Source organism: Crinia signifera, chromosome 2, assembly GCF_055691185.1.
Source record: "Crinia signifera chromosome 2, ASM5569118v1, whole genome shotgun sequence".
NCBI lineage: Eukaryota > Metazoa > Chordata > Amphibia > Anura > Myobatrachidae > Crinia > Crinia signifera.
This window is the reverse complement of record NC_139218.1, coordinates 389,903,674-389,929,162: the sequence shown is the minus strand read 5'-3', so window position 1 is coordinate 389,929,162 and position 25,489 is coordinate 389,903,674. Positions and strand designations below refer to the sequence as shown.

General features: G+C 49.1%; 1 protein-coding gene across 1 annotated transcript in view; it reads right to left on the bottom strand.

The window, feature by feature from the left end:
* Window positions 1-2,431: 2,431 nt before the first annotated feature.
* The window catches only part of MOGAT2 (monoacylglycerol O-acyltransferase 2), a 61,642-nt gene continuing 38,584 nt past the window's right edge, over window positions 2,432-25,489 (bottom strand). Inside the window, exons 3-6 of the mRNA XM_083170332.1 lie at window positions 12,799-13,003; window positions 11,120-11,294; window positions 10,052-10,251; window positions 2,432-2,743 (exon numbers count right to left, since the gene is read on the bottom strand). Of these exons, the coding sequence (XP_083026458.1) occupies window positions 2,589-2,743; window positions 10,052-10,251; window positions 11,120-11,294; window positions 12,799-13,003 (735 nt within the window). The 3' untranslated portion in view covers window positions 2,432-2,588. The remainder of the gene's footprint in view (window positions 2,744-10,051; window positions 10,252-11,119; window positions 11,295-12,798; window positions 13,004-25,489) is intronic.

Below are 25,489 nucleotides of genomic sequence, written 5' to 3'. Positions count from 1 at the left end.
GGGGGGGGGAGTAACCTTGGAGTCAAGTTCATGAGACCAGCAATATTTGGGCAGAGAAAACTGTTCCTCTTTGTTGTACAATCTCCGCACTGCAAAGGACAAAATGATTATTCCCAGTGTGTACAGTTCATTTATTGTACTTCATATTATAGACCCCAAACAGTTCAACACTGAAACATTCCCTGGACCCCCACACAGGGTCCTGCTCACTCACACTTTGCATTATGGGGGTTATTTTGGTTCACTCTTTCTGACAAATTCCTTCTTTGATGGACAAAACCATGTGCACTGCAGGTGGGGCAGATGTAACATGTGCAGAGAGAGTTAGATTTGGGAGAGGTTTTACTTCAAAGTGAGATCTATATTGCAGTGTAAAAATAAAGCAGTCAGTATTTACCCTGCACAGAAACAAAATAACTCACCCAAATCTAATTCTCTCTGCACATGTTACATCTGCCCCCCTGCAGTGCACATGGTTTTGTCCATCTAAGAAGGAATTTGTTAGAAAGAGTGAACGAGAATAACCCCCTATATCGGCTGGCAAAATGAGGACTTTCTTGACTTTCTACCTACAGCAGTGGTTCCTGAATGCAGTCCTCAAGGCATCCAGCAGTGCAGGTTTTCAGGATATCCACGTTTAGGTACAGGGGAATTAATGAGTACCTCAGTCAGTGTGATGATACCGTCTGTACAAGCCGGGATATCCCTCAGAGGGGTTCGGATGGAAAGGTCTAAGTCAGGGGTGGCCAACCGGTCCGAGGTAAAGAGCCGAAAAATATCGGCAATCAAGCCAAAGAGCCGACATCATGCGCGCGCGGCAAAAAAGGGGTGCGGTCAGGGGCGTGGTCAGGGGGAGTAGTCATATGACACAAGGGGGAGTGGCTACATGACAAAACTTTATGTCCCCAGTGCCAGATATGCCCCCCAACAGTGCTAGGTATGCCCCCTGTGCTACACATATATGCCCCATGGTGCCAGATATGCCCCCAGTGCCACACATATATGCCCCACGGTGCCAGATATGCCCCCAGTGCCACACATATATGCCCATGCTCCCAGTGCCAGATATGTTACCACAATGCCACACATATGCCCCCACAGTGCTAGTTATGTGCCCAGTGCCAGGTATGTCCCCACAATGCCACACATATGCCCCCACAGTGCTAGTTATGTGCCCAGTGCCAGATATGTTACCACAATGCCACATATGCCCCCCACAGTGCTAGTTATGCCCCCCATGATAATTTCCCAGCAGCAGCACTCACCGTTGTTGCTGCTGCTGCCGGGCGGGGAGAGGACAGTCTGGCCGCGGCGTCCCCCTGCAGTCCGACTCCTGCATGTCACGGAGGGGAGGAGAGCACAGCACAGCGCACGTCTCCTTCCCCCCCTCACTTCCCTGTGACTGGTCCATCCACGAATCAAAGCTCGCGGGCCGGCTCCTGATTGGCTGTCGGCACGCGAGCTCTGATTGGCGGACGGCCCAGTCACAATGGTGCACACTAATGGGTAGGAGACATGCGCAATGCACGCTCTCCTCCCCTCAAGGAGATGGATTCGTGCCGGGGAACCGGCAGCGGGGGGACAGGGACGGAGGGCAGCAGGAGCCGCACTTAGCAAGGGGGAGAGCCACATGCGGCTCGAGAGCCGGGCATTGGCCACCCCTGGTCTAAGTTATTTAGGTGGACAGTCAATCAGTCGACACCAAAAGGAAAAAAAACAACACATGCCCTTGGTCAGAACGCAGTGCGTCGGCACTGACAAAAGGTTGACACATGAAAAGGTCAGCGTGAGTTTTTCAGGGTTTTTTTGATTGTCATTGTCGCTACCTGTCGACATGGACACCGGAATATTGTAGCGCATACCTCCCCCCCGCGTGGCAACTTTACCGTTCACAATCATGGGGCCTGATTCAGAGCTGCTCGCTAAGCAGCATTCTTTCGCTGCCAAGTGAGAGGGTAAGGACCACCTGCCACCTTGAGGAATGACCGCCCCCCCCCCCCTCCGCACCGCCCACATCCCCTCGCATCGGCCAAAGGGGAGAGAAATCATTCGATGGTCGGTGACCATCGATTGATTTCTCTCCCCTTCCGAAATAAATATTTAGGCCGCTGTTCGACGAAAAAAGGCGGCGGGGGCTGGTGTCATGTGACGTCAGCCGCCACACCCAGCGTGTTCATGGCGACGCCCATAAAACACTGGGCGGTCCCTTGCTCGGCCCGGTGTCTGCCCCCACCCGCACCCTCTAGAGCGAATGGCTCGCGAAAACAGGGTTTGCACATGCGCAAAAACGTTCAGCCCCCCCCCCCTCCACCATCGGAACGGGCCCTGTCCATTAAAATCTGAATCCCCCCCCATAATGCTGAATATCGGGTGGTGCTTCTGGAAGAGTGGGCAAGTCTGGTTAGAAAATACAAACAACAAATATACTGAATATGTTGAAGAACTGTTTATTGCGCCATCGGATATCCGGATGCCGTGAGATGCGTTGTAAACGGGAGTCATTTATGCCTGTGGGAGACGTTATATAAATGTCAGATGCTTGTCCGCCGGGACGTTATATAAATGTCAGATGCTTGTCTGCCGGGACGTTATATAAATGTCAGATGCTTGTCCGCCGGGACGTTATACTGGGCCTTGTGCTCCTCGAACAATTCGCAGAGTTTCTCGGTGTAGATCTGGTGCATCTGGTCTATCTCCTCGCTGGACGGGTTGGGATTCTCGGTAACCTTGATGGGCTTCCCGACTGCAGGAAACAAAGGATTTATTTACACGTATTCTGACAAAGGAGTTATTATTACATGTGTCACTATATAAAGCATGACTGAGCACAGAGATTGCTGGTCACCTCTCTAGCAGCAATACATAGCAAATCTGTTATAAGAAGCAGCAGTAATTTCATTTATTTTGATTATGGTTTTTGGACCTTACTGGATAATTAGTCTCTAAGCAACGATATCCTGTACCACCGCTGGGATTCCTAAGGAAGTGGGGACTCCCAAAAAATGGGTTCCTCTAGGATGAGTTCTTCTCCGCACCGTTGGGACTTTGGTTGAGGAGGTAACGGAGTATTATTATCAATATAAATATTGTTCTTTACAGGCGTACTACTGGTCCCAGCATGGTGTTAAGTGCACATATGAAGGTTGGGAGTGTATTCCAGAGGTCAGGAGCAGAGCTGGGTAACTCCTGAGAGTGGGGAGTACTAAATCATAGGTTCTGTGGAATAATAATTGTGTGTTGAAACAGTAACATGTTAGGGCAGATGTACTAAACCTGGTGAGGAGATAAAGGGGAGATAAATTGGAAGGTAATAACGCACCAGCCAGTCAACTCCTAACTGCTATTTTTCAGACACAGCTGATTATTTGGTGCGTTATCACCATCCACGTTATCTCTTCACCAGGCTGAATACATCTGCCCCAATGTTTCTTAGAACACAAACCCACAGGGGTCTATATGAATTACAGGGGGAAACATACAATACTGTATTTCAGTGGTCAAAAGACAGACCGTGTCATCTTGATACGAAGAATCCCTACACAGACTCTGCAGCCTAACCCTCCTCCCGGCAGCCTAACCTCCCCACCCCACAGCCTAACCTCCCCACCCCACAGCCTCACCCCTTCCTCCCGGCAGCCTAACCTCCCCACCCCACAGCCTCACCCTTTCCTCCCCACAGCCTAACCTCCCCACCCCACAGCCTCACCCCTTCCTCCCCGCAGCCTAACCACCCCACAGCCTCACCCCTTCCTCCCCGCAGCCTAACCACCCCACAGCCTCACCCCTTCCTCCCCGCAGCCTAACCTCCCCACCCCACAGCCTAACCCTCCTCCCACAGCCTGACTTCCCCACTCCACAGCCTGAACCTAACCCCCTACAGCCTCACCCTTCCTCCCAGCAGCCTAACTCTAAATCCCCCCCACTAGTACCTAAGGGGCCCATTTATCATGTAATATGTATCTATTATTTATTCCGTTATTTGAACAGTGGAGCTTACAATCTATATTCCCTACCACATGTACACGCACACACAGACATTCTAGGGTTAATTTTGTTGGGAGCCAATTAGCCTACCATCATTTGAAAAAATGAGCGCTAATGGAAGGAGAAAAAAGAGGAAAAAAAAGGGGTTGCAGAAAAGTATCAGGAGAAAGAAACAAAGCGGCACCTGTAAAGAAACGGGATTAGTAGAAAATGTTTACGCTCCTTTGCAGGAGTGAGAGGTGAGTCCGTTCGGGATACCTGTAATCTGTCCCTACCTCTATCCTTTTAAAAGAGACAACAGTATCCAGCAGAATTTATCTTGAAAAAGTGCGCTTGGCGCATGAAACGCGTTGATCCTGCTGCCCGTTCAAGAAGAGGAATACCACACATCATCACCCCGCTCTCCAGCCCCGACCCCGCTAAGAATACCATCAGTTGAAGACGGGACGCTACGGGACGCGCTGACAAGCTGCAGCAACGGAGCTTACTCAGACGCGGCTTTTACATCTCTGCCGCTCGCTCCCTCCACGCTACAGCCTGCACGTCAGCGCTAGGATAGAGGTAGGGACAGATTACAGGTATCCCGAACGGACTCACCTCTCACTCCTGCAAAGGAGCGTAAACATTTTCTACTAATCCCGTTTCTTTACAGGTGCCGCTTTGTTTCTTTCTCCTTATACTTTTCTGCAACCCGTTTTTTTTCCTCTTTTTTCTCCTTCCATTAGCGCTTATTTTTTCAAATTTATTACAGGAAACAAAAGGAATCTTTTCCTTTTCTACCACCATTGAGCTGCTCATCTTACATTTAATTAGCGCAAGTGACCCCATTTTTTTCTCTTAGCCTACCATCATATTATTGGATTGTGGGAGGAAACCGGAGTACCCGGAGGAAACCCACGCAAGTACGGGGAGAATATACAAACTCCATGGTGGGAATGGAACCCATGACCTCAGTGCTGTAAGGCAGTAATGCTAACCATTACACCATCCATACTGCCCCGTATATATAACACATGGTGGGAATAGAACCCATGACCTCAGCGCTGTGAGGCAGTAATGCTAACCATTACACAATCCGTACTGCCACGTATATATAACACATGGTGGGGGATACCCATGACCTCAGTGCTGTGACGCAGTAATGCTAACCATTACACCATCCGTACTACCCCGTATATATAACACATGGTGGGGATAGAACCCATGACCTCAGCGCTGTGAGGCAGCAATGCTAACCATTACACCGTCCGTACTGCCCTGTATATATAACACATGGTGGGAATAGAACCCATGACATCAGCGCTGTGAGGCAGTAATGCTAACCATTACACCCTCCGTACTGCCCCGTATATATAACACATGGTGGGAATAGAACTCATGACCTCAGCGCTGTGAGGCAGTAATGTAACCATTACACCGTCCGTACTGCCCCGTATATATAACACATGGTGGGAATAGAACCCATGACCTCAGTGCTGTGAGGCAGTAATGTAACATTACACCATCCGTACTGCCCCGTATATATAACACATGGTGGGGATAGAACCCATGACCTCAGTGCTGTGAGGCAGTAATGCTAACCATTACACCATCCGTACTGCCCCGTATATATAACACATGGTGGGGATAGAACCCATGACCTCAGCGCTGCGAGGCAGTAATGTAACCATTACACCGTCCGTACTGCCCGTATATATAACACATGGTGGGGATAGAACCCATGACCTCAGTGCTGTGAGGCAGTAATGCTAACCACTACACCATCTGTACTGCCCCGTATATATAACACATGGTGGGGATAGAACCCATGACCTCAGTGCTGTGAGGCAGTAATGCTAACCACTACACCATCCGTGCTGCTCCATGCGGCTAATTCCCTGAAACCGGGTGTTATTGGGAAATTAGCCACATATTTTAAGTATCCCCCACATGTATCACGGAGGGACCTCAGCAGGAATCTATGATCCCCCCTGCACCGCCAGACACATCCCCCATAGATTTCTAAAGGGGATGCGATGCTGCCCAATGTATCAACATTGGGCAGCATCACAGTGGGTCCGGGGCTACCGCCATTCTGAGACGGCGGTAGCCCATTGTAGTCTATGGGCTACATACCGCACTGCCGGTGGGGTAGTGCAGTCGGTAAGGTACCCAGCGAACCAGAGCGAAGGGACGGGCGGCTCCCTGTACCTGAAGGGTAATACATTTGGATGAAAAGATAAATGGCCCCTAAGCTTAACCCCGCTTCCCTGGCCACAGGTCATATTTTCAGGATCTCAGGGATAACTAGCTAAACACCTGTGCTTGATTAAAGCAATCCACAAAACCTGGCCTGTTGGGGGGTACCTGAGGGCTGGAGTTGTTTAGGAAAATTGGCGCAGCTGCGAAAACAGAATCTCTCCAAGAAATCGGAAAGGATGCAGTAAATGGAATGGCTTATCTTAATCTGCGGATCTGAGCGTGGCCCCAGGTGCCCATTGTTTACCCCGCTGACTGTAAGTGGACATTAGAGCACATATCTGATACTATTAATAAGGCCTCTGTGCCCAGTCACCATGTGTAATAGTATCTGCCGGTACATTGTGTACGGGGAGCTGTTTGTCTGGCACATTAGTGCCGGTCACAAGTGGAATTATTACTCTATTTATCAGACATAGTGCCATCGGACAGCCTGCGCATTGTCAGCTGCTATACGCAGAGGGATTGTGTCCTGCTATAGGATTGGGTCTAATAACAGCCGCACTGCGCTCATTACCCCAACGCTCATCCCATTAGCCCAACAAACACAACCAGTGTATTATTAGTGTTATACAAACATCTTCCACCTCCAGACTTTCCACTCCCTAATTATGTGTCTCTAACCCATTCAGTCACTGAGATACTGTCCTGTAATTCAGGACTATTTCCTTACTCAGGATGCTGTGTGCACAGGTGACCAGCACTCCACCTGCACAGGTACCCAGCACGCCTCCTGCACAGGTACCCAGCACGCCTCCTGCACAGGTACCAAGCGTGTCTCCTGCACAGGTACCCAGCGTGTCTCCTGCACAGGTACCCAGCATGTCTCCTGCACAGGTACCCAGCACGCCTCCTGCACAGGTACCCAGCATGCCTCCTGCACAGGTACCCAGCACGCCTCCTGCACAGGTACCAAGCGTGTCTCCTGCACAGGTACCCAGCGTGTCTCCTGCACAGGTACCCAGCATGTCTCCTGCACAGGTACCCAGCGTGTCTCCTGCACAGGTACCCAGCACGCCTCCTGCACAGGTACCCAGCATGCCTCCTGCACAGGTACCCAGCACACCTCCTGCACATGTAACCAGCATGTCTCGTGGGCAAGTAACCATGTAACCAGGGTGCCTCGTACACAGGTAGCCAGCATGCCTCCTGCACAGGTACCAAGCATGTCTCGTGCACATGTAACCAGCATGTCTCGTGGGCAAGTAACCATGTAACCGGGGTGCCTCGTACACAGGTAGCCAGCACGCCTCCTGCACAGGTACCAAGCATGTCTCGTGCACATGTAACCTGCATGTCTCGTGGGCAAGTAACCATGTAACCGGGGTGCCTCGTGCACAGGTAACCAGGGTGCCTTGTGCACATATAATCAGCATCATGTCCATTAATTAATTTGCAAGTGCCTCTCTTAATAACTCCAGTTTAATTTCATAAAGGGTTTGTTAAACAGCTTATTAAAGCATTGTCAATTGAATTTCAAAATAAACTAATATATTCTTCTTGTAATACGTGGTGATGGGATTCATTCTCTGTACCAAGATGGCTGCTGAGGCTACTACTCCACAACCGCAGTGCCATCCAGAGACTATGGGGGAACTTTACTAAAGGAAATTTGTAAAAAATAGGTGTATTTGTATCCAGAAATGCACTTATTTTTGACATTTACTATCCCGAAAATACCGCAATTCGTAGTCGTATTGATGTGCCATATTTTCGGGATAGTAAATGTCAAAAATAAGTGCATTTCTGGATACAAATACACCTATTTATTACAAATTTCCTTTAGTAAATTTCCCCCTGTGTATGAGTGCCACATTGGAAGACCGGAGCCCTCTACTTCAATACCTGCCGATATAACCACTGTTCCAGCATCCTGCACCGCTATTATTTAGTTCATGTATTTACAGTTCCTTATATAGCGCAGAATATTCCGTTGAGCTTTATAATATCTGGTACCCACTTATACTTGCTGCACTGACCTCCACTCCATCTACCAGCGTGTATAACTGTGTGGAAGGCTGTACCTGTAACTCCAGGGCTATAGAGAACTCCAGCGGGCCCAGGTACCCGGCAGGCATGGCCACACCCCCGGCATCCACAGTGCTGAGCAGGCCGCCCATGGGGCTGGGAAATCATCAGCCAATGTCCAAGATCTCTGACTTCTCCTCCCTCCCTAAACGGCATTGCCGCCCCTTCCCTGCCTCCAGATGGCAGCAGTCTGCTTGCCGTGTGGTGCCAACTCCGCTGTCGCTTCCTGATAGCCTCACACCTGTACTGTTGGTGCAGAATGAGGTTCCGTGGTTTTCCCGGTGGTGGAAGTGAGATAGACAAATCTCTGACCTTAAGAGCGGTATTCAATCTGGGGTTCCAACTGTTTGAACATTCCGACAGTTCCGACAGCAATTTTGTCTGATTCAACAGTAACTCGACAGTTCAGACTGTCGAGCGTCGGAAAGTCTGTGGTTCGACGAAAATGGCTACAGATTGGCGAAAAACGTCTGTGAATTCACCAATCCGTGGCCATTTCCGACAGTTGGATCTGACAGCCTTCAATGCTTTCGGTAATGGCAGCATTGAACAGACGAGTGCCACTATTTGCACCGGCGGAAATGGCGGCACAAATTGAATACAGTGTATCGGAGAGATGGCGTAACGCTGCTTTCCGTGCGGACTGTCACAAGGATAAGGTTTATCAGGCGTAACAAAGTCTTACAGCTATAAAACTGAGGCAAACAATCTATCCTTGGAAATCAATGAACTGTTTATCCTGGGAACTCTGATTAATTGGCTCCAGTGTGTAATTATCAGTCCCATTATTTGTTACTTTACTCTTAGATCCCTGGTTGTATGAACTTGTCACCTGGGAAGAGTGACAACAGGCAGTGAGGGCATGACAGATATACAGTATCTCCAGCTTTATATGGCCACATACCACACAACATTACACAACTTTACCGATTACAGCGGGACAGTCTTGCTAATTGGACGCTGTGCCACTGTCTTACTCGTGGGCCGCAGTGTCCCGTGGGAATGGGGGGTGGGGGTGGGGGTACAGTTCTGACAGCCAGTGATCACCGATGCTCTGCTCGTGATGCCCCACCCCCTCCACTCTACCCCTGGTTTTGCCACTTTAAAAAAAGTCTGCGTTCCGTCGGCATCCTGGGACCACTTTTACCTTACATTGGAGTTCATGCACCAAGCAGTGAAATTAGTGAAGTAAACCAGTGGAGAAGTTGCCCATGGCAACCAATCAACTGCCATCTATCATTTATAGAATGCACTTTATAATTTCTTCCTCAAAGCTGATTGGATGCCATGGGCTGGTCTACATCCTCTCTTATCCCTGCTTCGTACATCAGCCCCAAAGCCAATCATGATCTTCCCTCTCTCCGCGTCCGTGGGGAATGGGGGAGCAGCAATGCCGCTATTGGCCAGTAAGTGGCGCTAGTATTGCTTGCCTACTCTTACATAAGTATATTGGGCGACATGCTGGTGACGGGATCCGGACGATAGGCCAACAGTGTCTAGGTCGACAATCAACAGGTCAACTTCATTTGGTTGACACCAAAAACAGGTGAAAAACTCATGTCGACCTTTTTATGTGTTGACCTTTACCTTGTTTTGACCTTTTTCCCATGTTATCCTTGTAAATGCCGACCTTTTGGAGTCGACCTAGACACTATCGACCAAATGTTGACGCTGTGATCCACACCCACTGGTGACAACAGGGTGCTGGGGACAGAAGAGCATTTCCCCAGGAGCCTGGGATCTGGTAGAACACTATGAAAACATTTAGGAAATAACCAAACCGCTTGGCCTGGGAACTTACCGACGGTACAAATGGGCCTTCTGTACGGGAGCAGACCAAAGCTGTACTGGAAGATCCCCCGAGCATGGAAGAGTGGGAGGGCCACACCCATGAGCTGCTGCAGCTTCTCCTGGGCCGTCCTCAGGAAAGATCCTTTGGGGTTGTCCACCTGGTCAAAGACCTCATTTTCTCCAAATGAAAAGACTGGGACCAAGGAAGCTCTACACAAAAGCAGGGACAATAACTACAGTGAGACCAAAGAGGCAGCAGATGAGAGTACCTCCGACTGGAGATCATACTTGAACACAGGTGGCTTACTTAGCTCCTCTGTGATTAAACCATCATTGCATGGATAACCTTAAAACCTGGGCAGTAATGGGGCTTTGTGGACTGAGGGGCTGATTCAGGACAGTTAGCATGGCTGCAATTTTTGCAGATGGACAAAACCATGCTGCACTGCAGGTGGGGCAGATGTAACATGTGCAGAGAGAGAGAAAGTTAGATTTGTGGCCTAGCGGGAGTAACCTAATTTGCATAACATCTCCCCCAATGGCCGCTAGTTCACGCCCACATTTTGGGCACATGCCAAGTCCTACTTGGGTAACTGACTAACTTGAGTAAAATATGTTACACTTTTGGCTGCATGCAAAAGCAGACAGTATTTATTCTGCATGCAAAAAATATATATATATATATTGGTGGAAGGGTATTAGCTATAAGGGCCAGATGTATCAAGCTTCAAAAGTGATAAAATGGAGAGTGATAAACTGCCAGCCAATCAGCTCCTACCTGCCATGTCACAGGCTGGGTTTGAAAAATAACAGGTGGAAGCTGATTGGCTGGCTGTTTATCACTCTCTACTTTATCACTTTTTTAAGCTTCATACATCTGGTCCTTAGAAATAAGAAATCGACGTTCAGTTTGGTTTTGTAGTTTGCTATAAATTACTGCACATCATTGCAACGTCATTAATAAGTCTCGTTGGCCGTTTTGCGTTCCACCCTAGAAATCTTTCCTAATAATTACACACCAAAGTGGGCGGAGTCTATTTTTGTAAAATGACACAACGGAAGTAGTGAATGACATTACCCGTGTTGTATGGCAAGTTTGATAAATCCTTTTTTGTTTTTCAGCAGCAGGGTGAATGCGCCGGGTCGAGCGTCCAGCGACTCCGGGGCTCCGCCCACCGCGATGACTACAGCATTTCCACCCTTTTTTCTCCTCAGCAAGTAGGATGCGCTCTCTTTATCCGACGGGATCAGTCCTACAAGACCACAATACCACTGAATAACTGATCTCTGCAAATCGTTTTTTTTTTTATTGTACGTAATAAAATGAAGGTTGTCTTATGATGTTTACAGCGTTCTCCATCAGAACATATCTGGACGTTTGTTGCCTCTAATTGCCGAAGCAAGATCAACACCATTCCGTCTGTAGAAACAAGGCTGGGCCATGGGGAAAACGCCCTTCTGTTCCTTTTGTCAGCGGACTATGGGCCTGAAACTTCTTGGATTGCTAAGCATCAGAAATTCGCCCCTTAGCGAGCCAACTAACCCCACCTGCTTGGCGAATGGCCACCGATGAGCTTACATTCCCGGCGCATTGCAAATTGATGTTTTGCATAAACATCCATTTGCAAAGGGAGCGTACCTGGGCATTCGATGCTCGCCGACTGTTAAATGAGTGTGCCACCCGTTTGCAAATACAGGTTAGCCAAGACTGACTTATATTTGCGAGTGTCTGGGACGCATGACGGGGCGGGCGCTGATGTCCTGGGAAGTCATCGCCCCACCAGGTGCCCGTCTGCGTTCACATGGGGACGCCCAGCAATTTCCTTGGCACACTCACCATTTTTGTGGCTACGCCCAGGAAATGCTGGGCGTCCCTATGTGACAGCCCCCCTGCCCGCCTCCATCCCCCGACCCCTGGTGCAAGTGCCTCAGCGACTGGGCAAGTTGCCAAAGGTGTCCGCACAGCGGCCCTGTGCATGCACAGGGTGCAAACATCGGTTCCTGTTGCGAATACTCTGGGGACCCATCAGACCAGAATCACCCGCTATAGGCTCATGGTCCAGTGGCGGAACTTGTGAGTGGAATTTAGGCCCCCCCCTCCTCCACTCCAACCCAGGTTCACAATATACCACACAGCGGTGGTTGTCAGCAGTGGGCCCTTCGTTCTCAGGGGAAAAGGGGACTATATGGGGGAAGGGAGGACACAAACAGTCCCATTGTGTAGCGCGAGGTGGAGCTGACATACTGCCACTACTTCTGGTGACGCACAACAATGGCGCCTCTTCCTCCAATCCATCCACTAAGACCGCGATGGCGGACAGGTTAGCCGGCGTAGTAGCAGGAGATGACGATAACACAGAGAGTGCAGGACGCTGCTCTAGTGCAGGCCTGTGCTGTTGTAAAACTACAAGTCCCAGCATGCACTGCCACAGTTTTGCTAGAACGGAATGCTAAAACTGTGGCAAGGCATGCTGGGATTTGTAGTTTCACAACATCTGGGGAGCCACAGGTTGGCCAGGCCTGATCTAGTGATTGTGTCACCCTGAGATTCATCCTGCTATTAATTATAGCGGAGTGCGGCTCTATGTCAACATTCGGACCAAAAAACATGAAAAAAATCATATTGGACTTTTCACTGTCGACCTAGCCATTGTCGACCTAATGCTTGCGTCAACCTTCCAACCCTGTCGACCTACAGCGGTCGACCCAATGCATGTCGGCCTAAATTAGAACCGTATCCCGGTGAGGTGCACTTACCGCCGCTCATAATATAGTCCCTGAAGAATGGAGCCCGGAACCATAGTGGCAACATCAGGAGGTGCGGCGTGACCCCGGGGTACAGGTCCGGAAATCCCGTGGCCTCGGTACAGAAGTTGGTGAAAGCTCCGGCAATAAGGACCCCGTGAGGGTGGAACCCCAGAATATAGTTCTCCCGCGGATCCAGTTCTGCTGTTTTAACCAACTGCAAAAACACAGAGATCGGTAGCGTTATTACACTACAGTATAACGGATTCCGGGAGTCCTGTTACATTCAGTTTAACCCTTTCAGGTCCAACGTCTATTCAGGCTCAACAGCCCTAGCGCTAGAACATTACAGTAAGAACATTAACATCGTTCAACATTCAATGCAGACCGTTTTTGAATTTAAAAAAATAAAAATGACAGTTAATTTAAACATTTAAACCAGACTGTTTGAATTGCAAAAATAAAATAATTTGGCCTGAAAAAGGGTTAATGAAGAACAATGAACAATTTTTATTAAAGAAAAATATGAAACAGAACCAAAGATTTATTTGGGCTGTAAATGACTTCTATCCTGTAACGCATGGGCAATATGGAATAAGCTCTCTTCTGTATGCTCTCTAGAGGCCTGAATGTTAATTATGGGGCTCATTCAGGCCTGCTCGCTAGGCTCTATGTGACCAGTGTCCTACGCTTCTGCTTCCAATCACACACTAATGATTAACGGTTAAACTCGCTCTGTCCTTAGCGGACTCGCCATGAACTCCGGGTCTCCCAAGTTCATATCCAGTTGTGTTCCAGCTCCCAAACCAGTTATCACAACAAACAGATAACCCAATAAGTGACATATACAAAACAAAGCAGGGACAATAATGTTATCACCACAGCGGGTGTTGTGTAAGCAGAACAGAGCAGAGTTTCTAGGAACTGGCCCGTACATTCCGAGGGGGACATCGGACAAATTCAGGGGTCTTTGTACCCGAGGGTCTTGTGAGCTTGGCTAGAATAAATCATTCTCTCTGAAGCGGCTGCATGTGAGAGGACGATACGCGATTGGGGGTAACGACGAACACTTTGGGCCGGGTTACAGTGAAGCTGGTCATACACTACAATGACCAGCTTCCGATTCTGATTGTGTCGCGATTCCCTTGAACTCCACAGCAGCCCCGGACTCACGATTTGGTGCATTTTTGACACACGGTAGGGGAAATTTACTAAGAGGTGAGTTCAATTTCTCAGGGGATGTTGCTACGGGTAACCAATCAGATACTATCTATTATCTTCTAGAAGGTGCTAAATAAATACAAACTGGATTCTGAGTTGTTGCCCTTAGCAACCAATATACCGATTGAACCGATATACCATGATGTGCACGCAATCGATCGCATAACCTGCTGAGAATCGTGCGTGCGTACATGACGTTCTAGTGTACCGCCAGCATTACACATGATGACCATTGAACATGGAGACTGAGCAGACGTCTCGCCAGCAGAGAAAGCTAAAGGTGCCCATACACACGCAGATTTAGCTGCAGATCTGTCTGGTTGGAACAAAAACATGGTTATGGATGAGAGCAAATGACAGTTCACCATTTGCTTGGAAATGCTGGAAAACTGACAAACTGTCACTCATCCATAACCATGTTTTTGTTCCAACCAGCCAGATCTGAAGATAAATCTTACTAGTGTATGGGCACCTTTAGTAACCAGCACCTGGAGGTTACACATCAGGGGATTAATCTGAGCCGGACAGGAAAATGAGCAGATTATGTTCCTGTAATCAAACAGTCAGGATTCATTAGGATAAAAGACGTAACGGACACAAAGACAAATAAGAGGCCGAGCGATTATCGCTTAAACTGAGCCTTTAACACAATGGCACCATTTTACCCATGATCCTTAGTGCAACTGTTCTAAGGAGGAGATATTTACCCCGCTGGACCTGTCTTTCTCTGCTAAAACTTGGACCAACCCTTTCTTATATATAATCACAGTCTCATCAGACAATTCCAGATCTTACTGTGAAGAACCCTTTCCTCCGCTGAGTGTGAGATCTCCTTTCCTCCAGCCTTAGGGGATGTCCACGTGTTCTGTGCATAGACCTCATGGTAATCAGGGCCCCTGACAGATCTCTGTATTGGCCGCGGGTGTATTTGTAGATATTAATTATGTCCCCTCTTAAGCTCCTTCCTTCCAATGTAACCATTCCTAGTCTGGCTGACTGTTCCTTGTAGCCCAACACTTCTTAACCCTTCATCAGATTGGTTGCCCTTCTCTGGACCCTCTCCAGTTCCATTGTATCTTTTTAAGGGGAAATATACCACTCCCACAACACACCCATTACACACCAATTACACTCCCGTCACGCTTCCATAACACACCCATGACACTCCCATAACACATCCATGGCACACCCATTACACTCCCGTCATGCTTCCACAACACACCCATGGCACTCCCATCACGCTCCCACAACACTCCCACGGCCCTCCCATAACACACCCATGGCACTCCCATCACGCTCCCACAACACACCCATGGCACTCCCATCACGCTCCCATAACACACCCATGGCACTCCCATCAAGCTCCCATACACTCCCACAACACAGCAATGGCACTCCCATCACGCTCCCACAACACACCCATGGCACTCCCATAACACACCCATGGCACTCCCATAACACACCCATGGCACTCCCATCACGCTCCCATACACACCCATGGCACTCCCATCACGCTCCCACAACACACCCATGGCACTCCCATCACGCTCCCACAACACACCCATGGCACTCCCATAACACACCCATGGCACTCCCATCACGCTCCCACAACACACCCATGGCACTCACATCACGCTCCCATACACTCCCACAACACACCCATGGCACTCCCATAACACACCCATGGCACTCCCATCACGCTCCCACAACACACCCACGACACTCCCATCACGCTCCCACAACACACCCATGGCACTCCCACAACACACCCATGGCACTCCCATAACACACCCATGGCACTCCCATAACACACCCATGGCACTCCCATCACGCTCCCACAACACACCCATGGCACTCCCATCACGCTCCCACAACACACCCATGGCACTCCCATCACGCTCCCACAACACACCCATGGCACTCCCATAACACACCCATGGCACTCCCATCACACTCCCACAACACACCCATGGCACTCCCATCACACTCCCACAACACACCCACGACACTCCCATCACGCTCCCACAACACACCCAGGCACTCCCATCATGCTCCCACAACACACCCATGGCACTCCCATAACACACCCACGACACTCCCATCACGCTCCCACAACACACCCATGGCACTCCCATAACACTCCCATGGCACTCCCATCACACTCCCATCACGCTCCCACAACACACCCATGGCACTCCCATAACACACCCATGGCACTCCCATACACTCCCACAACACACCCATGGCACTCCCATTACGCTCCCACAACACACCCATGGCACTCCCATCACGCTCCCACAACACACCCATCACGCTCCCACAACACTCCCGTCACGCTCCCACAACATACCCATGGCACTCCCATCATGCTCCCATACACTCCCACAACACACCCATGGCAATCCCATAACACACTCATGGCACTCCCATCACGCTCCCACAACACACCCATGGCACTCCCATCATGCTCCCACGGCACTCCCATCACGGTCCCACAACACACCCATGGCACTCCCATAACACACCCATCACGCTCCCACAACACACCCATCACACTCCCACAACACACCCATAACACACTCATGGCACTCCCATCATGCTCCCACAACACACCCATGGCACTCCCATCACTTCCATTGCTTAGACTTTCCACACAAGCGTAGCAGCAAATAATCACTTGCACAAACATCGGCACCGCGCCCACCTCTGAATCAGGCCTTCCATTCCCTATAAGTAATCCCCAATGCCTAAGCTAATGGCTACATCACTAGGAATAAGCTCCGCGGTCAGGCTGTGCAGTAGGAGCCGGGATTGTCCGTCACTAGTCATATTGCAGTGTGTAATTGTCTGTATGATGCTGCGAGCGATCAGCTGTCTTTGTACAAAGCTCCCAGTATTTATTATCACTCACTCTTATAAAATGTATTAAATTCATTTTTTATACATCAGAACAGATTTCTTAGTAGCTAATTGATGTAATGTCCATACTTATTACAGAGCTCACATTAAAGGATGACCCAAGTCACAGAGATTTTACCGTGGACACAAACATCTCCGATACATAATTACTGCGCGGATCATGCGCTAATGTGGTTTATGCTTATTTTCTGAATTTATTTGCATCATGGAGTCAATTTATTTATTTATTAACAGTTTCTTATATAGCGCATACATATTCTGCAGCGCTGTACAGAGAATATATGAACAGTCGCATCAGTCCCTTCCCCAGTGGAGCTTACAATCTATATTCCCTACCACATGTACACGCGCACACAGACATTCTAGGGTTAATTTTTGTTGGAAGCCAATTGACCTACCAGTATATTTTTGGATTGTGGGAGGAAACCGGAGTACCCGGAGGAAACCCACGCAAGTACGGGGAGAGTATACAAACTCCGCACAGTTAGAGCCATGGTGGGAATCGAACCCATGACCTCAGCGCTGTAAGGCAGTAATGCTAACCTTTACCCCATCCGTGCTAAGCCTTGGAGAGTGATAAACCCCCAGCCAATCAGCATCTACTTGTCATGTTACAGACTGTGGGCCAGATGTACTAAGCTTAAAAAGTGATGAAATGGAGAGCGATAAACCACCAGCCAATAAGCATCTACCTGTCATGTTACAGGCTGGGTTTGAAAAATGACATGTAGGCGGTGATTGGCTGGTTGTTTATCGCTCTCCATTTTATCACTTGGAGTCTGCTTAGTACATCTCACCCCTAAGTTTTATAAAAGACAGCAGCTAATTGGCTGGTACTTTGTCTCTCCACTTTATCGCCCTCCAATGGGCCCATTTATTACATAATATTTGGGCCGCAGTCACTGGCAGGTATTCAATGCGGCCGGTAGGGGGTTAAACAGCGAGGATTGCAGAAAACCAGCGATCCTCGCTGTTTAACCCCCACGCCGGCCGCTCGCTCTATTCAACATTCTGTGGAAATTCCCCAAAACAGCGAGACCCGCGGCTAATGCAGGAAACTCGCTGTATTCAGCTGGGAGTCTCGCTGCTTCTGGAGCCGCATACGCCAATTCCCCCTCGCTCAAAAAATGGAGCGAGGGGGAATTGGCGTATGAGGGGGTGCGTTGAATACTGACAGGGTGAGTGGTGACAGCGAGCAGGAAGCTCTGCTCGCTGTCACCGCTCGCCCACAGCATTAAATACCTGCCCATGCGTCTGCAGGGAGATCCATACAGGTGAAAGAATCGCATATTGCAATACGATCCTGGGCAGAAGAACTTGTGATCCCGTAGTAAATGGGCCCCTAAGATGCACTCAGGATTTGGATCCATTCTGGGAGCGACCCGGCATTTACAATGTTTAGCTCCTTACAGTGACCTGGTAATAAGTCGAGTCGCTGACATCAGATGGGGCGTTGACAAGGGAGGAGGCAATGCTTGGAGCTGTAGCGGTCCCCGAGTGCTGCATCCTCCATAGTGCGAACGGGACCTGGGTCGCCCGTTCACACTGCATATCAACCCGGGTCCGACCTGGGATCAACCCTTCTTTTAACTCTGTTTGGATTGCCGGGTTGCTGGTCCCGGGAAATTTATAAAGTCCCTTTCACATTGCACCCAAGACCCAAGTTGTCCCGGCAACAACTAGGCCATCGACCATTGATGATTCAAAATCATCAATGGATTAAGACCGATGAAGAATAGTTTTGCCAATGATGGTCCTCCTTCATCGATGTCACAGCATAAATAAATCGTTTTTGTTTTTTTTTCTCCTGACACGGTCAGAGCTCCACCCTCTGCACCCGTAAAGCCATGCCCCCAGGTTCTGATTGGCCCATGGTCCAGTCAATCAAAGAAAATGATAACCCTCGATAGTCACACTGTTTGTATTTTCGGCAACAATGGTAACCATCGATGATGATAGCACCGATGGCCACAACCAGGCATCGACCCAGCTTATTTTTGTGATGCGACATTTTACAAAGATCTCTTAAATAATCATTGTACTATTATAGATTAGTGTAACAGGGTAGTCTAGTAATGACAGGGTGTTATTATTACACTCCAGGCCGGCCACCTATCAGGGTGTGGCGGAGGCTATATATGAGCTGTATTGTTATGTATTGTTAATATTCAAGCACATTATCTTTTTAAATTAAAAGTATTTGCATGTGATCTCCATACATGGTAGCACAGTGGTTAGCATTGTTACTTCCCAGTTCTGAGGTCAAGAGTTCAATAGCTGACCAAGGCCCCATCTGTGTGGAGTTTGTATGTTCTCAAAGTGATTACGTGGGGTGCCTCTGGGTGATCCTGTTTCCTCCCATACTCAACAGATATATATTGGTACAGTAACTGGCTTCTGACCAAACATTATGACCCCAATGTGTATGTGTGATAGAGTGTGAGTTCCACTGGGGAAGGGGCTGGTGGGACTAACGAATGCTGGGTACACACCAGAAAGATTCGGCCTCTATTCCCCCAATTTAGATACAATCTAGACCGATTGTATGTAAATTGGGAATGTTTTAGATCCGATTCCGATCCGATGCGCGTCCCCGCTGGTCTGTAGGTCGTTATGCAGATCCTACATGCTGCCGTCAGGATTTGAAAACGATTCCTTTATCTGGGTACAGATCGGAATGGGATCGGAATCGGATCGTGTTCTCCAGCAGATCGTGCGACCATCGTATGTTTGTCTCATGATCTGCTCACGATCATTATCGTTCTGGTGTCATTAGGTGTTGTCTGTAGAGCGCGATGGAATGCGTGTGCGATATTTAAATACCTTAATAAATAATATCCCATAATATTCCATATTGCTGAACGATGTCATTGCTGAGTCCGGGAGCCGACACAGATATCCTGGGTGAATTAGGTCTGGTTGATGTCTCTGATGCTGTGTATACACGGTACGATCCAGTGTCAAGATCGAATCGAAAATGACACTGAATTGAACAGTGTTAACTGCGCGGCCCTGTGGCATCGGGATCGAAAGCAGAAATAGACTTGGCCGGCAAGAGCTGACAGATTGAAAGCAGTCCCATGCTGGTCAATGCAGGCCCCCCCTTCCCCTTCCCCCCAGTGCACTGTCCTCGCGCCATCCCTCCCTCCCTCCCGACCGATGCCGGCAACCCGCCATGTCAATCCCTGTATATACCCCTTTAGAACCCAGACACAGAATTACATAATTGAAAGGTCTATCGTCTGTCCTGCATTCTTGCCGCGTTCCCCAGGATCCCCCGCGTTCTTATATAACTCCCTCTGCTCTTTCTACGGAGATTCCTATCACCGGCGGATGTTGGATTTCACAGCTACAAACGCTAATTGTAAATTCAGAGCAAACTAATTTTCAAGAAAAGAAAAACTATGACGAAAGATAAAACCAAACTAGGAATTTAGAGACGTTTAAGAGGAGACATGCTTAACATGTACAAATATATCAGGGGGCACGATCAGGTACGCTCTTTGGTTAGAGGGCGGAGACTGGGACACGTGGGCGTGCACTTAGACTGGATAAAAATAGATTCCGTACCATTAGGAGGAAAGTCTTTTTTACGGAGGAGGTAGTATGGGCAGACACATTAAATACATTTAAAATAAGGTTGGGCAAACATTTATTAGAAAAAAACCATCCAGGGGTACAGCCCATAATTGGCTATAACAAGTCAATTATTTCACAGGGGGGTATCACAGCGAGACCATAAACTTTAGTGAGTCCTGTAACAAAGGTTGATCATGATGGATGGATGTCTTTTATCAACCTCAATATTATGTTACTATGTTAAATGAAGATTGGATTGATTGTGCTTCCATCAAGTAACAAGAGTAAAAAACAAACAAACAAGAAAAAAAACAGTATTTGAAAGTGATGTATTTAATTCATAAGGCAATAGTGTAACATTACATAGTATAAATTCAAGGAGGGTTTAGGTATGGTAACCATCAGCCTATCCCGTATGGGAGCTGAGCAATAACAATTTGAATAAATCAAGTCAAAGAAAAATCCCTGTGGCAGGGCCGGGAAGTGTGTGGGCAGGATGTATTAATATACATCACCGCCCCTCGCCGCCCAGCCGCTGCAATGCCAGCTCATATGTACTAACATATGCGGCTGGCATCGCGGTGCGGTGACGGAGGACCCTCCGCGATACCTGTAATGTGGTGTGCGGGGGGTCTCCGCCACCTCCCTGCCGCCTCCTGCTCCCCTCATGCCGGGACAGCTCAGCGTGGCTGTCCCCAGTGCCTCCTCCTCCCCCCTGCAGCTGGAAGGATGTCCGTCTGCCTTGCTAGGGGAAGGAGGGGTTTATCATCCGGGTCCAGGAGGAACTGCAGCAAGGTAAGCCAGAGGGGGGGCGACGGAGGCAGCGAAAAGAAGCCATAGGCTTCTATAGAGTATCCCCACCCTTTGGGTGGCAATACCCTGCTATGCGGTGATGCGGCGGCCGGCGATTCATACATTAGGAAATGCGGTAAAACCACAGAAAACGGGGGTTTTAACGCATTTAAAGCTTAGTACAACATGAGAAGACTCAGTGAGGGGCGGCCAGGTGACGTCAGCACATCTGGTAACAGTTGCGGGTGGGTTGCACCCTCTCTGGCTGCTGTCATCTCACACTGGGCCAGATGTATTAAGCCTGACGAAGAGATAAACTGGAGATAAAGTGGAAGGAGATAACGCACCAGCCAATCAGCTGTGTTTGAAATATGACAGTTGGGAGTTGATTGGCTGGTGCGTTATCTCCTTCCACTTTATCTCCAGTTTATCTCTGCGCCAGGTTTAATACATCTGCCCCAGTCTCCGGGAAGGGAAGCGCCACTACTGATGGGATAGAGCCGGGAGAGAGGGCGATGCGGCTGATTGGCCGGCGCAGGTCATGTGGTGCGGTGGTGGCTGGGCGCTCGGGTGTCGGCGGGCGGAGAGCAGCTGGGAGCCAGTGAGGTGAGGGGAAGTGTCCTGGGCAGAGGAGCACAGAGCTGGGCGGAGTGGATGGGCTGATGGCATTGACTGTGTCAGCAGGAAGTGAGAGGAAGCATGGGCATCATGGGTGAGAACCGCTGGCACCAGGCCCTGAAGTTGGGAGGGGGGCGATGGCTGTTGTGGTGACTCATACCTGAGGGGGGTGACTTATTCTGTCACTGAAACCCAAGAGAGGCAGAACCATACCTCCCAACTGTCACGATTACAGCAGGACAGTCACGATTTTCGGGTCCTGTCAGCCTGTCCCACCAGCGGCAGGCATTGTCCCGCTGCGGGGGGTGGCAGTTGGGAGACCCCCCAATCTAATAGAATAGACGCTGTGCGCATGCGCACAGCGTCTATTCTCATATGAAAATGAGGTAGCGGCTTATTAGCATAAGCCACGCCCTCATTTGCATACGCCCCACCCCCCAACACAGAAGTTGGGAGGTATGCAGAACCCAATTTTCTCTGTACTGTCACAGCCATCCCCCTGTTACTGAGCCATTACTGTCACATTATAACACTGTACTAGTGACCCGCCCCTGCTTCGCACCGGTACATTTTTTCCGATAACGTTGATGTACCAGTGTGAAGCAGGTGGAGACTCCCATATCCAAAATGCTCGGGACCAGAAGTATTTTACATATTGGATTTATTTGTATTTTGGAATACCAGATATCTTTTGGATCGGACCCAAGTAATCTGGGCATTGAATAAAAGGGGGCGGTGCTACAATATAACGCGATCACGTGTCCACGCCCCGCCCACCCACGTTGAAGCCACACCTCCTAGGAAGTTGGTAAACATGTTATATACAGTATTTTGAATCTCCTTATCACATATGTGACAGGTAATGTTCAGTGTCCTGGATCCTTCTAGGAACGGTGAGAGAAAAACACTGAAGGTCTAGTAATAAATTCCAGGTAAGCGATGTATCAGCAGCACTAGGTGTCCTAGCGGTATCAGTGCCCCGGGGTAGAGGCAGGACTATTGGTGATTGCTATCTCCATCCTCCCGCCCCCACGCCTTCAGCTCTCCTGGTCACTGTTATTATTGACTTGAGATGGTTCTCTAATCAGTTAATCATTGGCCTCTGTAGTTACTACATGTATAACCTTGAACTCATTTTCACCAGCAAAACTGCGGAATAAACATGTTTTTGTGGAGTGTGAAGGATCAGAGCAGGTTCCGGGTGGTTTAATGTTTTACCTTCAGATTTATTCCAAGGGATTATTACAGCTGTGTTATGACTTGTGCGGACTGACCCACCATAACACAGCCACCCTCTATTACACACCCCCGGCGCGCCTACAAATCCCACAAGGGAAGAAAACATGTTATCCTTCTCTCAGATTGCAAATACACAGCGGCATTCCTGATTGTGTGCAGTGCCACCGCCTGGCTTCTATGCCACACATGGCGCCCCGGAGGCGGAACTCTGAGGGGCAATGGAGTCAGCTGCCACCGGGCTCCAGCTCCCAAGGGGGCACCTCTCCTCCTTTGCAAGTTTGAATCAGTTCATTGAAAGATATCCCTGTGGCAGATAACCTGCCACCCTCGGAGGTGCTGTCACAGCAGAAGAAATACTGGATGATACTGGATGTTTTCTAATTAAATACTAATTAAAATACATTGAATCAATTACTTGACATGAGTGCGCTCGAAATAAAACATACATGTATGCCACCGGCATCAGTTTGCATGAACACACATCATGTGGGGAGAAAGCATATCAAATACAGCGTCAGCCTAAATGAGGCTTCGGGGTGTATTTAAAAGTCCAGAGAAATTAAACTGTCGCTTGGATCTGAGAATGAGGCTCGGATATAGAACTTGTATTTATGGCAGAGTCCTTTTAAAGACTAAATAATGTTATTGTCCCTTAATGGAATTGTATGGATCCTGATGTCCGCATTATTATGGCATACTTCCCAACTTTGAAATGTAGGTAAGGAGGGACATCAATTAGTGGGCATGGCCTAGCAGCAAGGGGGCGTGACCAAAAGGACTAGAATCAGGCCCTATGGTCTATGCAATATTATTGCAGTGAAACCATTCTTCATAAAGCAGGAGGTCTGTGAGGACTATACTTATAATTTGGATATACCATCCGGCTACTACTCCTGCCCAAAATAATGCGGATATCTGCATCCACAATAACACTATTTCATCCCTGTGGGGGGACAGTGCACGGGGGGACAGTGGGGGGACAGTGAGGGGGGACAGTGCACGTGAGTAAGGTGCACATTTCGAATTTGGGGGGGGGGGGGGGGCATGACCTAGCACAAAAGGGGCATGGCCTGTACTCGTGTCGCTACTGCAAGGCCACGCCCCATTTCTGCCAATGTGGGGGCATGCCTCCGTGAGCTGCAGGCTATTCCCCCAGCCCCTCCGGCTGCAGGAGTAGACGCATGCGCACAGCGTCTATTCCAGCGTTGCCGACTTTTGGGCTGCCCTCTCCGGGAGAGGGCAGCCAGCAGCAGGAGGTAGGGGCGTGGCTAAACGCTGTGATGCAAAAAAGGGGCGGAGCCAGAGTCGGATCTCAACAACAACAAAAAAAAACATGTAATTTCAGCAGAAGCAGAATACGCTCACCGCTGCTTGTGCCATTTCTCCCGCTGCCGCTGCTCTCCAAGCTTCAAGCCACTGTGTAATGAGTAGCTGCTGTATCCAGCGTTACTCACAGAGCCCCGCTGCGCTGTGGCTTTCAGGTACACATAGGGCAGGACATCGCGCTAGTAGGACCCAGCGCATCATGACTTGCGCATGCGCAGTCCGACTTTTTAGCTTGCAGGCTGAATACCCGGGAGGATCCTGGGTATTTCCGTGAGACCGGGAGAATGGGGCAAAAACCGGGAGACTCCCGCAAATTCCGGGAGGGTAGGCAACCATGGTCTATTCACAGATGACAGGGGGACTCCCAACTGCCCCCCCCCCCTGCCGCGGGACACTGCCAGCCCCGGAAAGGACGTGGAAACGTCCCAAATTTTTTTTTAAGGTTCCCCCGGTAAGCGGGACAGCTGACGCTTTATGTGATATGCTTTCTCCCCGCATGATGTGTGATTATACAAACTGATGCCGGTTGCTTACATGTATGTTTCATATTATGTAATTGATCTAATGTACTTGAATTAAAATGAATGTAGACAACATCCGGTTCCGCCCAGTATTTCTCCTGTTCTGCCGTGACAGCGCCCCTGATGGTGCCAGGTTACCTGCCACAGGAGGGATTCTATATACCGCAGATAAGAGATCACAATTCCTCAGGGTCAGAGGCTGCAGCAGATTAATAACCTGATACTAGATCTACAACCATCACTTGGGATCAGCGCTTTAGGGGTTTTTATTGTTCAATATCGCTTTGTGGCTGTCTCCCCTCTTACCAGGACCATAGAGGTCACATCCTGTGAATCTCTGCGCAAGCAGCGTGCGGGTAGAAGAAGTAGCAGGATTTCATTGCCCGTGCGTACTGTGAACCGTACGCATGCGCAGTGTATTTATAATTGTCCGCTGTGCGAATTCGCAGGCGTGCAATCGGGTCTGAATTATCCCCCTTGTTTCTTCA